The sequence below is a fragment of the Canis lupus genome, chromosome 20 (genome assembly GCF_048164855.1).
Source record: "Canis lupus baileyi chromosome 20, mCanLup2.hap1, whole genome shotgun sequence".
Lineage (NCBI taxonomy): Eukaryota > Metazoa > Chordata > Mammalia > Carnivora > Canidae > Canis > Canis lupus.
The window spans coordinates 17,205,300-17,220,431 of record NC_132857.1 but is presented as its reverse complement, the minus strand read 5'-3'; the positions used below and the strand labels follow the sequence as shown (position 1 = coordinate 17,220,431).

The window sequence follows — 15,132 nt, the reverse complement described above, 5'->3', positions numbered from 1 at the left end:
CCCTCCCCTCGCCTCGCAGGAGAGGAGGCAGGAAATGGTTAAAGCAACTGTGCGCCGCGCATTCCCAGACAGGCTTTGCTTAATCCTTCCTCCGCGCTCCGGCAGACCCTCGCCCCCCGCCTCTCTTTTATTTCTCTCGACCCCCTTCCCCCGGAGTTATTACGAGCAGGACAACCTAACGGGCCTGCCTGAGACCCCGCCACTCAAGTTATTTATCTGCAAGCCCGACCCCACCCCCATCTATCCTGCGGCAGCTTTTTTGCTGTTATTTCTCTGACGCCGGCCAAGATTTGACCAAAAAGAAAGGGGGTGGGTGCGGGGGGGGGGGGGGAGAAGGAAAAACAAAACAAAAAGGAAAAAAAAAAAAAAAAAGCATCCCCCTTCCCAGCGCCCCGACTCGCGGGGCTCCCACCCCCGACCGCCCGGGGTCCTCGCAGAGGCGGGAGAGGCTCGCACCCGGGGAAGCCGGGCGGGGCCCCCCCACGCCGGGGAGCGCTCGCGGTGGGAGCGCCGGGCGGGGCGGCCCCGGGCGGCGGCCCAAGGGGGCGGGGGCGGGGGCGAGGGAGGGGCGGGAGGTGACAGCCCCGGAGCCCCGGGGCGTGCGCGCCGAGTCGGGCGCGGGATCGCCGCGCGGCGGGCAAAGTTTCGGAGCCCTGCTCCAGCTCGCCACCCCCCGCCCCCGGGGGTGTTGCAGCGACGGTCGCTGCGTGTGCGCGCGTGTGTGTGTGAGTGTGTGTGTGCGTGCGCGTGTGCGTGCGCGCAGCGGGGAAGAGGCGGGGAGCGCCGGGGACCAGCCCGGGAGGCGCAGAGCTGCGCGCCGAGCTCCGGCTGCTCCATCCCGGCCCGGGCGCCCGCCCCGAGCTGCCGCGGGCGCCGCCGCGACCCAGCGCCGACCTCCCCGCCGCAGCCGCCGCCGCCGCCGCGGGTGAAGGACACGGAGGGACCGGCCGCGCGCCCCCCGCACCCCGCTCCCCGCTCCCCGCCCCGAGCAGAGAGCCTTGTGGATTACAAAGTGAAACTGACACGGGACAATAAGAGCCGGGATAACGGGGGCAGGGGCGAGGCGCACGGGAGGGCGCTGCCGACCGCGGCCGCCGCGCCGCCACCCCCCGGGCATGGTGACGGGGGGGCGCTCGGGGACCGCGCGCTGCTCCTGCCCGACCCCCGCCAGGCCGAGGAGAAAGGGGGACGGACCTGCACTCCGCTTGGATGTACAAATAATGAGTCGGCAGAGGTGAAAAAGAGAGAGAAAAGAAAAGAAAAGAAAGAAAAGAGAAGACAAGAGAAAAGGAAAGAAGGGGGGAGATGCTGAGGAGCCCTGGATGCTGCGGGCGCGCGGCCCCCGGCTCGAAGCCGCAGCAGGGGCGGCGGCGGCGGCGGCAGGAGCAGGGGCGCAGCTGAGCGCCCCCGGGTACCCGAGCCCGAGCCCGAGCGCCGGCGCCAGCGCTTGGAACGCGGTCGCCAGCTGCCAGCGCGCAGACGCGGGCGCCCGGGCCTCGGCGGCCCCTTCCGCAGCCCTGATCCCGAGGAGTGACGGGGGCCCTCGAGGCAGTCCCTCGCCTCCAGCTTTGGGGAGAGGGATTCGACCATCTCCCGGGTTCCCCGCCGCTCCCTCCCCCCCGGGCGCAGCCGTTCTTGCCACGCAGCTCCGCCGGCGCTTGTGCTTCCCTCTCCAGTCCCTTCGCCCTGGGTAAGTTCTAAAGTTTCTGAAGAACCATTGTTTGCAATGATTCCTCATATACCTTGAATACAGGCAACCTCTGCCCGGGCGAAAACGCTCAGACTCTCTGCATTCCAAAAAAAAAAAAAAAAAAAAAAGGAAAAAAAAAGGAAAAAAAGAAAGAAAACCCAAAACCCCCACAAAAGCGGAGGGGGACAATGTAGGAGGTTCGCGAAACTTTTCTGGGGGATTCGTCAACGCAGAGGAAGGAGTGTCCCGCGGAATGCCTTGGCGCTTTCCGTCGGGGCATCAGTCTCGTCCTGCACGCCCAGGCGGCTACCTGGAGCCTTTCTCTGAAGCGAGCTGCCTCCGCGGGGCCGGAGGTTCTTTGAAATAGCGGAGCCCTCGAGGCATCGCCGCGCCCTGTGCGGGGCTTCCCAACCGCTGCTGCTACTCTTCTGCATCACTCTCCTTCTCCTCATCACACCGTTCCAGGGAGCCGGGACCATGCGCCTGGCGGCGGACGGGGCGCCCGGGCGCCCTGGGCTCCAGCTGCCCACTCGGCCGGTCTTCCAGCTCCTCCGAGTCCTGTGGCTGCTCTCACAGCTGCCCGGGCCGGCCCGGGTCCGCGGGGCCGAGCAGCGCCAGGTGTTCCAGGTGCTGGAGGAGCAGCCGCCCGGCACGCTGGTGGGCACCATCCAGACGCGCCCCGGCTTCACCTACCGGCTCAGCGAAAGCCACGCCCTGTTTGCCATAAACAGTAGCACCGGGGCCGTCTACACCACCGCCACCATCGACCGCGAGAGCCTGCCCAGCGACGTGATCAACCTGGTGGTGCTTTCCAGCTCCCCCACCTACCCCACCGAAGTGCGGGTGCTGGTGCGGGACCTCAACGACAACGCGCCGGTCTTCCCCGATCCCTCCATCGTGGTCACTTTCAAGGAGGACAGCAGCAGCGGACGCCAGGTCATCTTGGATACGGCCACCGACTCGGACATCGGCTCCAACGGTGTGGACCACCGCTCTTACCGCATCGTCCAGGGCAACGAGGCGGGGCGCTTCCGCCTGGACATCACCCTGAACCCGAGCGGCGAGGGTGCGTTTCTGCACCTGGTGTCCAAGGGCGGGCTGGACCGCGAGGTCACGCCGCAGTACCAGCTGCTGGTGGAGGTGGAGGACAAGGGGGAGCCGAAGCGGCGGGGCTACCTGCAGGTGAACGTGACCGTGCAGGACATCAATGACAACCCCCCGGTGTTCGGCAGCTCGCACTACCAGGCGGGGGTGCCGGAGGACGCGGCGGTGGGCTCCAGCGTCCTCCAGGTGGCGGCGGCGGACGCGGACGAGGGCACCAACGCCGACATCCGCTACCGGCTGCAGGACGAGGGCACGCCCTTCCAGATGGACCCCGAGACCGGGCTCATCACGGTGCGGGAGCCCCTGGACTTCGAGGCCAGGCGCCAGTACTCGCTTACGGTGCAGGCTCTGGACCGGGGCGTGCCTTCCCTCACCGGCCGTGCCGAGGCGCTCATTCAGCTGCTGGACGTCAACGACAACGACCCGGTGGTGAAGTTCCGCTACTTCCCCGCCACCTCGCGCTACGCCTCTGTGGACGAGAACGCCCAGGTGGGCACCGTGGTGGCCCTGCTCACCGTGACCGACGCAGACTCGCCGGCGGCCAACGGGAACATCTCGGTGCAGATTCTGGGGGGCAACGAGCAGCGCCACTTCGAGGTGCAGAGCAGCAAAGTGCCAAACCTGAGCCTCATCAAGGTGGCCAGCGCCCTGGACCGCGAGCGCATCCCTTCCTACAACCTCACGGTCTCCGTCTCCGATAACTTCGGGGCGCCCCCTGGCGCGGCGGCCCGGGCGCGCTCCTCGGTGGCCAGCCTGGTGATTTTTGTGAATGACATCAACGACCACCCTCCGGTGTTCGCGCAGCAGGTGTACCGAGTGAACCTGAGCGAGGAGGCGCCCCCGGGAAGCTACGTGAGCGGCGTGTCCGCCACCGACGGCGACTCTGGCCTCAACGCGAACCTGCGCTACAGCATCGTCTCTGGCAACGGCCTGGGTTGGTTCCACATCAGCGAACACAGCGGCCTCGTGACCACCGGGGCTGCGGGGGGCTTGGACCGTGAGCTCGCTTCCCAGATTGTACTCAATATCAGCGCTCGGGACCAGGGGGTGCACCCCAAGTTTTCCTATGCCCAGCTCGTGGTAACGCTCCTGGATGTGAATGATGAGAAGCCAGCTTTTAGCCAGCCGGAGGGCTACGCCGTGTCTGTGGTTGAGAACGCCCCAACAGGGACAGAACTACTGGTGCTCGGGGCCACTGACAGAGACCTGGGTGACAATGGGACGGTGCGCTTCTCCCTGCAGGAGGCGGAGACTGACCAGAGATCCTTCCGGCTGGATCCTGTGTCTGGGAGGTTGAGTACTGTCGCCTCCTTGGACAGAGAGGAGCAAGCTTTTTACTCCCTGCTGGTCCTGGCCACAGATCTGGGCTCCCCTCCCCAGTCATCGATGGCTCGCATAAACGTGAGTCTCCTGGACGTGAATGACAACAGTCCTGTGTTCTACCCAGTCCAGTACTTTGCTCACATTCAGGAGAATGAGCCTGGGGGAAGTTACATCACTACGGTATCTGCCACTGACCCAGATCTGGGTCTCAATGGGACTGTCAGATACAGTATCTCGGCTGGGGACAGGTCTCGGTTTCAAGTCAATGCTCAGAGCGGGGTTATTTCTACCAGAATGGCCCTAGACAGAGAAGAGAAGACAGCTTACCAGTTGCAGATAGTGGCTACCGATGGTGGCAATTTACAGTCTCCCAACCAGGCGATAGTGACCATCACGGTCCTGGACACTCAAGACAACCCACCCGTGTTCAGCCAGGCCGCCTACAGCTTCGTGGTCTTTGAGAATGTGGCCCTGGGATATCATGTGGGTAGTGTGTCTGCATCCACCATGGATCTCAATTCCAACATCAGTTATCTCATTACTACTGGGGATCAGAAAGGTATGTTTGCTATCAACCAGGTCACGGGGCACCTTACCACGGCAAGTGTGATTGACAGAGAAGAACAATCCTTTTATCAGCTGAAAGTAGTGGCCAGTGGGGGCACAGTGACTGGAGACACTGTGGTTAACATAACAGTTAAGGATTTGAATGACAACTCTCCCCATTTCCTTCAGGCAGTAGAGAGTGTAAACGTGGTGGAGAATTGGCAGGCAGGTCACAGCATTTTCCAGGCCAAAGCTGTGGACCCTGACGAAGGTGTCAATGGCATGGTACTCTATAGCCTGAAGCAAAACCCCAAGAACCTGTTTGCTATCAATGAAAAGAATGGTAATATCAGTCTGCTAGGGCCCCTGGATGTTCACGCTGGTTCCTACCAAATAGAGATCTTGGCGTCCGATATGGGTGTCCCACAGCTCTCCTCTAGCTTTGTCTTAACGGTTTATGTTCATGATGTAAATGACAACCCACCAGTGTTTGACCAACTTTCGTATGAGGTCACCCTTTCTGAGTCAGAACCTGTGAATTCCCGATTCTTTAAAGTGCAAGCTTTTGATAAGGATTCGGGAGCAAATGGTGAAATTGCATACAGCATTGCTGAAGGAAATACTGGGGATGCCTTTGGCATATTCCCAGATGGTCAATTGTATATAAAAAGTGAACTGGACCGTGAACTTCAAGACAGATATGTTTTACTGGTTGTTGCTTCTGACAGAGCAGTGGAACCCCTTAGCGCTACTGTGAATGTTACTGTAATTTTAGAAGATGTAAATGATAACAGACCTCTTTTTAACAGTACCAATTACACGTTTTATTTTGAAGAGGAGCAGAGAGCTGGGTCATTTGTGGGCAAAGTAAATGCTATAGATAAAGACTTTGGGCCAAATGGAGAAGTGAGGTATTCTTTTGAAATGGTGCAGCCAGATTTTGAGTTGCATGCTATTAGTGGGGAAATCACAAACACTCGCCAGTTTGACAGGGAGTCTCTTATGAGGCAGAGGGGGACCGCAGTGTTTAGCTTTACGGTCATTGCAGTGGATCAGGGGCTCCCTCAGCCTCTCAAGGATCAGGCCACAGTACATGTTTACATGAAGGATATAAATGATAATGCGCCCAAATTTTTAAAAGACTTTTACCAAGCTACAATATCAGAGTCGGCAGCCAACCTGACACAGGTTTTAAGAGTATCTGCCTCAGATGTTGATGAAGGTAATAATGGGCTTATCCACTATTCTGTGATAAAAGGAAATGAAGAAAGACAGTTCGCTATAGACAGTACCTCTGGTCAGGTGACACTAATTGGCAAACTAGACTATGAAGCAACACCTGCCTATTCCCTTGTAATACAAGCGGTGGATTCAGGGGCGGTCCCCCTCAATTCAACCTGTACCTTAAATATTGATATTTTAGATGAAAATGACAATACCCCTTCTTTCCCCAAATCGACACTGTTTGTTGATGTTTTGGAAAACATGAGAATTGGTGAACTTGTGTCCTCTGTTACTGCAACTGATTCAGATTCAGGTGACAACGCTGATTTACATTATAGTATTACTGGAACTAACAACCATGGGACTTTTAGCATTAGCCCAAACACTGGGAGTATTTTCCTGGCCAAAAAATTGGACTTTGAAACCCAGTCTCTGTACAAATTAAACATAACAGCAAAGGACCAAGGAAGACCTCCTCGTTCCTCTACCATGTCAGTGGTCATACATGTGAGGGACTTTAATGACAATCCGCCCAGCTTTCCTCCTGGGGATATCTTCAAGTCTATTGTTGAGAACATTCCCATTGGAACGTCTGTCATTTCAGTGACTGCACATGACCCTGATGCAGACATTAACGGGCAGCTGTCCTACGCAATCGTTCAACAGATGCCCAGGGGCAACCACTTTGGCATAGATGAAGTCAAAGGCACCATATATACGAATGCTGAAATAGATCGGGAGTTTGCTAATCTCTTTGAGTTAACTGTCAAAGCCAACGATCAAGCTGTGCCTATAGAAACTAGACGCTACGCTTTGAAAAACGTGACCATTTTGGTCACGGACCTCAATGACAACGTTCCGATGTTTATATCACAAAATGCCCTTGCTGCGGACCCTGCAGCCGTGATTGGTTCTGTTCTGACAACAATAATGGCTGCAGACCCAGATGAAGGGGCGAATGGAGAAGTGGAGTATGAGATCATCAATGGGGACACAGACACCTTCATTGTGGATCGTTACAGTGGAGACCTGAGAGTGGCCTCAGCGCTGGTGCCTTCACAGCTGATCTATAACCTCATAGTTTCAGCAACAGACCTTGGCCCCGAGAGGAGGAAATCTACCACTGAGTTGACCATCATTCTTCAGGGCCTCGATGGACCTGTTTTTACTCAACCCAAATATATAACTATTTTGAAGGAAGGTGAACCCATTGGTACCAATGTAATATCAATAGAAGCAGCTAGCCCTAGAGGATCTGAAGCCCCCGTGGAGTATTACATTGTCTCAGTTCGTTGTGAAGAAAAAACAGTTGGGCGTCTCTTTACTATTGGACGGCAAACTGGCATAATTCAGACTGCAGCCATCCTGGACCGGGAGCAAGGAGCATGTCTTTACCTGGTGGATGTTTATGCCATAGAAAAGTCAACTGCCTTTCCCAGAACACAGAGAGCAGAGGTAATGATTTTGTAGTCATTTCTGAATTATTTGTTGATGTGCTTTTTGGAAAGATCATTCTCTTGTATTTACTTCCTGTGACTTTTTACCTTCATTGCGTATTGTTCATATTACTGACAGGAACGCATATAAAAGGTTCTGTCATAAAAAGTAACAAGAATCACCTAATATTTAACTTTAATCTTGGTCAAAACCAAACAACAAACGGTTTATATTTTATACTTCTCATAGCAATCATATGTATAAGGCCAGGGAGAAATCTGGCCATTCAGAAGTGAAAAAAAAAAAAAAAAAAAAAAAAAAAGAAAGAAAGAAAGAAAAAAAGAAAAAATCCATTTGTCTCAGCTAAATCAGTGCACTGACTAGACACCTTTCAGTAAGGAAGTCTGCTAGAGAATGGGCAATTTCAGACTTACATTTCTATTCCAAAATGAAGAATTTGGTAGAAATCAGCATTATAGAAAAGCTTTTTGGGAGGAGTGGCAAGACAGTACAGACTGGCAGTTTACATCAGGACAGTATTAACTTTCACATCCTCAGCAGTCTTGGCAGTTTCTTTATAGACAGTGACTAATTTTAACGTGCTGAGCCAAGTTTGGGGAGATTCCTGATTTCATCTGCTTTCACGTTTGAGGCACTATCTTCTGACTTAGGGTGATCCTTTCTCTTCCCTCTTGAATAAAAGCATGTAATATGCTGTGAATTATCAGAGATTAGAGGGTGCTTCTTGATACAAATCTGTGTTTGGTACCATGCTGTAGGCACATGTTGTTCTGTCTGTGGATGGGTAAGAAGTTAGGGTTGCTAGCATATGCCTAAAGAATTCTAAGCTTGGCCTTCTCTGGGGTATATTTTAGGCTACTACCTCTGTGTATTGTTGATTTGCATTTTCATTAAACTACTTCCAATGTTGTTTTGATGATCAACTAGAAATCACATAGCTACACTCTGGAAAGCTCTTGTTCCCTGTTTGCTAAGTTTCTTTTTTCCCTCCTCACTCCCCTCAAAGACATTCTAGTGTCACTCAGCCAAAAACATAAAATATCAAATGTGGTTTGTGATACTTGGCAATAATCCAGGCACAATATACTAGTGAAATTGAGGCTTACGTATTTGTTTTCTTGCTTTCTTTCTTTTTTTTTTTTTTCCCCTGGGGGGGAGGGGGGCAGGGGATGAGGGTTTTTCTTCATTTAAAATGTTCATTTATTATTATTATCTTTTTGAACCCCTTGTGATTTTTTTCATAATAGCTAGCTGTATCTATTCTGCAGATAGAGCAGCATATTCATGGCCTAGAGGATATTAGAGATATAATTAGAGATATAATTCTTAATAGAGATATAATTCTTAGAGATATAATTCTAACTGAAATTCAGCTTTATCTTATATACATAGCCCTGAAGGGACTTCTAACCCAAATGTCCTCTTTTACCTAATTAGCTTTTTAAAGATCTTAACATGGGTCTTATATGTCGAGCTATTTGGTTTAACTTAGACCATGAATTAAATGTAATTTTATATTGATTTCGGGTTATCCCTCACGTTAGCCAATCCCCTATTTCTACCTTCCTTCTCTGGGATTATTTATTAGATAAAGAGATTTAATTAGTTAGAAAACTGAAATATTTATTAAAAACAGGCAAATAAGTCATTCTAGACTTTAGATGAACTTGTTAAATGGTAAAACAAATTATGTTATTGGTTGCTGTTGTTGTTTGGTTCAGTGCATTACATTTTATTAGAACAACATGGAGAGTGAGAAATAAATGCCCATTGGTATCATTAGATTTATTTTGTATTGTTACGTACTCATTAGATATGCAAAGATCAGCTTGGCTTAAATTTATTAAATGGTGCTGTATCTGCAATAAGCATGAGAATTGAAAAATAATTATTATAAATCATTGTTGGTGATAGGGGATAGTATGTCTGTTACATTTTTCATATCAAATAATATCAATAGAAAAAGTCGCTCATATTTACTGCACCCTGTTTTTCTAAAAGTCTGGGGATAATTCACTGTGATGATTTTTTTTTTTAAGTCAGAAAAACTGTCAGGGTGTTTTCTGTGAACTAAAGTGCTGAAATTGTAAACCAAGTTTGAGTTTCCAAGCTCCAACCACTCCTATAATTAAAAGCAAATGTGTTTCTCCAAAGAATATTGAAAGCAGTAGTTGGGAGCTAGAATTTCATATTATTATTGGTTGTATCTTTCAAGTATATACAGTAAAGTTCTTTTCTTCCTTCTGCTCAAACAATTAATATACTGTTACCGTGCAAAAATAAGTGATGTTACCCCTGATTGTCAGAGGTGATTTTTCAGTTGTTTTCAAGTGCAAACTTCACTCCAGTACATTTTTTTTTTTTTTAAATACTTAGGTGCACTGATAGAGGTCTGGGTTGCTTACTCAGGTTTCTGGCTAGAGTCATAGCTGATCACATTCCATGGGCAAGCAGAGGGTCAGTGGGTAAAAGAGAAATGATTTAATCTGCATTCTTTTTCAAGCTCTGACATTTGTGGAGAGAGCTAGGGACTGTGGCTCTGATATTGCTCATCTAGAGATCTGTCCAGCTGTACTCTTTCACTTACCCTACTTATCATATCTAAAACTTTGGCATGGATAGGAGTTGTTCGAGGATGGCTTCTGAGTTGCAGACATAAGATTTATTACAGTTTTGTGTCTTAGTATTCTTAGAAGAGTCTTGATTATGTTAGAACAGCTCATATAAAGTTTGTACTATTTTTCTAGGTTCAAGAAAAAATAGGGATGCAATACTTCAATAGACATTTCTTTTTTTAATATGTGTTGTATAGAAACATGCAACTTAGGGACTTGCTTGTACCTCTAACAAAGCCGGAAGTTTTGTTTCATTGATCTTTATTATCTCAGAGTCTAGCATATACCTGACATATAGTAGGTGCTCAGTACATGTTAGTTAAATGAGATGGTAGAGGAGTTAAGACCAGAATGTTTTCTTTTGCCTCAGGAATCATTCAACAGAGAGAAGCTGGGGAAAGGGGGAAATTAATAAACTTGATCTTAATCCTGAATTGGACTAAGGATGTAAAGACATGCCAATTATCTCTTCTATGAGTGAATTGAGAATTGTCAGAAAACTCAAAGAGGAAAGAGAAACTTAGGTGGGTGGTCTTACATGGAACTTAGGGCTTAAATGGAAGGACATACTGTACATGTGTCCAGGTCACAGTTCTCAAATTTGTTTTTCTTAGTACCCCAGTATGTTCTTAGAAATTGTCAAGGACTTCAAAGAGCTTTTGTTTAGGTGTGTCTTATCTATCAAAATATATCATTTTGAACATTAAAACTGAGAAAAAAATTTAAATATGAAACACATATTTTTACTTCATTAAAAAAAACTTGATTTTACCAAACTTAAAAAAAATAATGAAAAGAGAGACATTATTTTATATTTTCATAAATCCCTTTAATATCTGGCTCAAGAGAACACAGCTGGATTCTCACATCTTCTCATTCATTCCACTGCAGTAAAGTTAAAGTATATGAAAAGAATAAATCCTCATTCAGATCTATGACGTTGATATTCTTTTCATATAACTGTCAGTTTTCTTTTGATACTACACCAGAACTCCACAAGTGGTACTTTCTTAAAATTTACTTGCAATGTGCAGTTTGAAATCCTATTAGTGAACTTTTTATACTTTGTTACGTAAAAATACATTGATCTATCTTGCATTTTGATTATATCATTTTTACCTATTCATGGCTTAGAAATATCAGGAATGGATCATTTGGAAAATACTGGTATAATTGCTAAGAATCTTCTCAAAAAACTCTTTAAATATGAACTGACTCTCAACTTCATGGCAATGGTTAGAAGTTTTTCAAAATTTGAATTTTTACTCAAAAATCTCAAAATTTATTATTAACAACATGTATTATTGTTTACCTTCAAGTGTCAGGCCTCCTTTGTTCATTTGCTAACAAACAAGTTATCTGCCACATACTCAAGTCTAAAAAATTATAGTTTCCCTGTCAGTTGTTCTTTCAGGTAAAAACTGTATCCCATAAGTAAAGCAGCTAGGTTAGCTTGCAGTTGAGTCATATGCATGTTTTTATTTGAGACAACTACAGTACTTAGGTACAGATTAGTGGTTTATGTACATTCTACTATCTGCCACACAAAATATTGAAAAAAACATTGAGATTTAAGGGCCTAGATTTAATGAATTTAATAATTTTGCTATTTCTTCAAAAGATTTTCTTCAGTTTTTAAGTGAAACTGGCATTTTATTTTTACTGTGTGTGCCTAGCTTTGAAGAATACAATTACTGCTAGAATACTTTAGAGCTACTACTTTAATTTGGGCTAAGGCATCAGCAGTTTTATCCATCATTGTTTTTGCACCTCTAGTGTACATGTCAATACAGAGAAAAAGGTAAGAAACGTTTTGCATTATTATGAAGACAGCTTTTTTTTTTTAAAGATTTTATTTATTTATTCATGAGAGATACAGAGAGAGGCAGAGACACAGGCAGAGGCAGAAGCAGGCTCCATGCAGGGAGCCTGATGTGGGACTCAATCCCAGGTCTCCAGGATCACACCCTGGGCTGAAGGCTGCACTAAACCGCTGAACCACCTGGGCTGCCCTATGAAGACAGTTTTGACTTCCCAGGACTCTTTAATAGAACTCTGATGTGTCTCAAGCCCCATGTTTCACTGAGGAGAACCATTGGTCTAGGTAATTAGATTTTTACATTTCAGTTTAAGAAAAGCCACTAGAAATGGTCTATGAAAAGTGTGTTTGGAATAGGTGCATGGACTATGACATTAATAATTAGAAATGAGTTTTAGCAATTGGATAATAAAGTGTTTTCACAGTGAACATCATCAGGATTTCTAAGAGAAACAATGAGACATTTGCAAGATTAGTGCTGAATACCAAGATTAGAAACAATTGTCTTCTAGAAGATTTAGAATTAGAGTTAGTGGGATTCCTGGGTGGCTCAGCGGTTTAGCACCTGCCTTTGGCCCGGGATGTGATCCTGGAGTCCCGGGATCGAGTCCCATGTCGGGCTCCCGGCATCGAGCCTGCTTCTCCCTCTGCCTCTCTCAGTCTCTATGTCTATCATAAATAAATAAATAAATAAATAAAATTTAAAAAAAAAGAATCAGAGTTAGAATCTTAGATTAAATGTCTGTATGTCTTGTGTATCATCCCTCACAAGGCAAAATATGAGCAACAGAACCAGGTAAATAATAATAATAATTATTATAATAACATTTATTGACTACTGCTATGTCCAGTGATTAAGTGCTATGTGCTTTGAGATTATATTATTTGAGCCTCAACATACTGCACCAATGCACTGTTAATATCATTCCCACTTCATAGCTGTGGAAACAGTCTCAGAAAGGTTAAATGATTTGCTTAAATTCAGATAGATAGAAAGGAAAATCACATCCAGATATGGATTAGTCCATTATTTATATCATACCTACTATTCTATAAAGCCAGGGAAATCTGTGGTTTCTGTTAAAAGAAGGAAGGTCCCTTTACTCTATAGATATGAGTATGTATATGTATGTTTTGAATAATCTTGTTTTCATGCCTTTATTTATTGTTAAAAAGTCTTTGAAAATTAGTATTATATGTTGTCTGAACTAAGGGAAACATGGTTTTTACTTGCCTCAATCATGGGCATCAACAGATGCTATATATTTTTATGGTTCAGTTAGTGGTGGTAACAATCTCAAATTGGGACATGTGACTGTTTCTGGAGCAAGGAGAAAGACTCAGAATATGAGGGATGGGAATTGGAGACAAATAAAGAGCATAGGTATTGGTCATGCTTCTTCTAGTCCATAGTCCTGTGCAATTTAGAAGTAGTTGCTGTAATTTATGGAGGTGGAGAATCCATTTTTGGATTGATAGATGATAAATCTTACTCTTCTAGGAATATGATGGAGTTGGAGTGGATGAAATGTGAAGATTATATTAAAAGGAGAAAAACGTTTTATTGCTCTTTCTGCTTTGATCTCCAGTGTTCTTTTTAAAAAGCAACCTGTGATTATTTTCTGGTTTTATTTTTTCTTATCGATATGTTTCTAAATTTATTAAACAAAATATTGTGATTAATTTTTCAAGACGTGTACACATGTGTATTACAAACACCAATACTGATGGCCAATTAAATGGCCAATATCATGCTCCATATTTATATATGGCTTCAGATGCTTGATTTGGTCTTTCTGGTTGGTAATAGATTTCCATAGACATAACTTATTTTCTGATTAATTTAGTCCTTTTTTTTTTTTCCTGGCCTTTATACTACTCATTTTAATTCCTTATTGTTTCAACAGATTTTGAAGAAGCTACTCTAGGAATATTTTGGAAAGGTATATATGTACTTAGCGTTTTATAGAATCAATTCTTCATCATATTGTTTACACCTTTTACTTTGTCATCATTACAATGAAAAACTGCCTAGGAACCTCATTAGTTGTGAGGGCCTATAAAGGATTCCACAGGCCTGAAGGTGGGTCCCCTATTCCAAGAACTAGTAAGTCTAAAGTTCAGCTGTTTATAATATCCATGAAAGTAGGTAGTATTTAGAATTAGGACTGTGTGAGTGGAAATAGGAAAAGAACAACCAGCAAATAATTTAGGCCAAGATGAATTTAAAAGTACTTTAAAGCATCCAAGATATAAAATGTGGTAAATATCTTCTAATATTTTCAGGCTTTAAGCAGTCTGTGACAACAGAGGCCAATTTTAGTAATTAAATAAGGAGGAGAGAGTGTAAGGAGTGGAGACAAGTAAAAGCAGTTCTATTAGAGAAGTATTTTTTTATAAAATACACATATGTAATATATATTATATCTTAACATATATAATATCATATGTTAGCATTTTTGCAACCATTATACAAAGACTGTTGGTGTTAAGATCCTGATACAAAATGAGACAATAAAGTCATGAAGAAGAAAGGTAATCTAATTGGCAGATAATTTATATGTGGTAATCAAGAATCGACCATAGGTACACAGTCTTTTTCAGCTTCCAGACATATGCCTATATTTAAGAAACAATCAGAAGTAAAAACCAAATTTTAGGGAACACTCAGGAAATGTTGAGGGACATGGACAAACCCTGCTAGACAACTGACAGTTGGGAACCATGCTGTTGTTACCGATTATTTGTTTCAGATTATTTGATATTTCTTTTCTGAAATATTTTGTCATTTACAGAGTCTAACATATGTAAAGTGCTTACATCATGTCAGACAAGTGGTAAGCACTGGGCGATGTCTTGCCTTCACAATATTCCTGGAGGTATATATGACGACATCTCACTATTCGAAAATGACAATACTGAGGCTAGTAGAGGGTAAGTTTATGGAGCTGGTTTACAGTGAAAGCACGATTTGAACCCAGCACTCTAATTCCACCATATGTACTTTTAATCCTCTTTCAGCACTAATTAGCACTATGTATTATAAGAATGGTCAATACTTCCTGTAGACTCCTAGGCACACAGTTTTCACTATGTAAAAAGTTGTTTTCATATTTCAATATTTCTTCATACCGCTGACTGAAGAAATAGGGAGTAAATTTAAATTTAGGTAATGATCTAGTAGTAAGATTACTTTAGCTCCCTGTTAATCTTTATTTAGGTTAGGCTTGAAAAAATGGACCTATAATTTGTAAGTTTTTCATTTTGATTTCATAAACTTGAGGTGGGAATATATTTCTATTCTTCCAGATTTATTTTCTTCCCTTTCAGCAAAATTTCTTGAAAAAGTTGCC

At 45.3% G+C, this 15,132-nt stretch overlaps 1 protein-coding gene across 1 annotated transcript in view; it reads left to right on the top strand.

The window, feature by feature from the left end:
- The first annotated feature begins 2,024 nt into the window (after nucleotides 1-2,024).
- Nucleotides 2,025-15,132, top strand: part of FAT4 (FAT atypical cadherin 4) — a 173,704-nt gene continuing 160,596 nt past the window's right edge. The window contains exon 1 of the mRNA XM_072788481.1: nucleotides 2,025-7,342. Within this exon, the coding sequence (XP_072644582.1) occupies nucleotides 2,168-7,342 (5,175 nt within the window). The 5' untranslated portion in view covers nucleotides 2,025-2,167. The remainder of the gene's footprint in view (nucleotides 7,343-15,132) is intronic.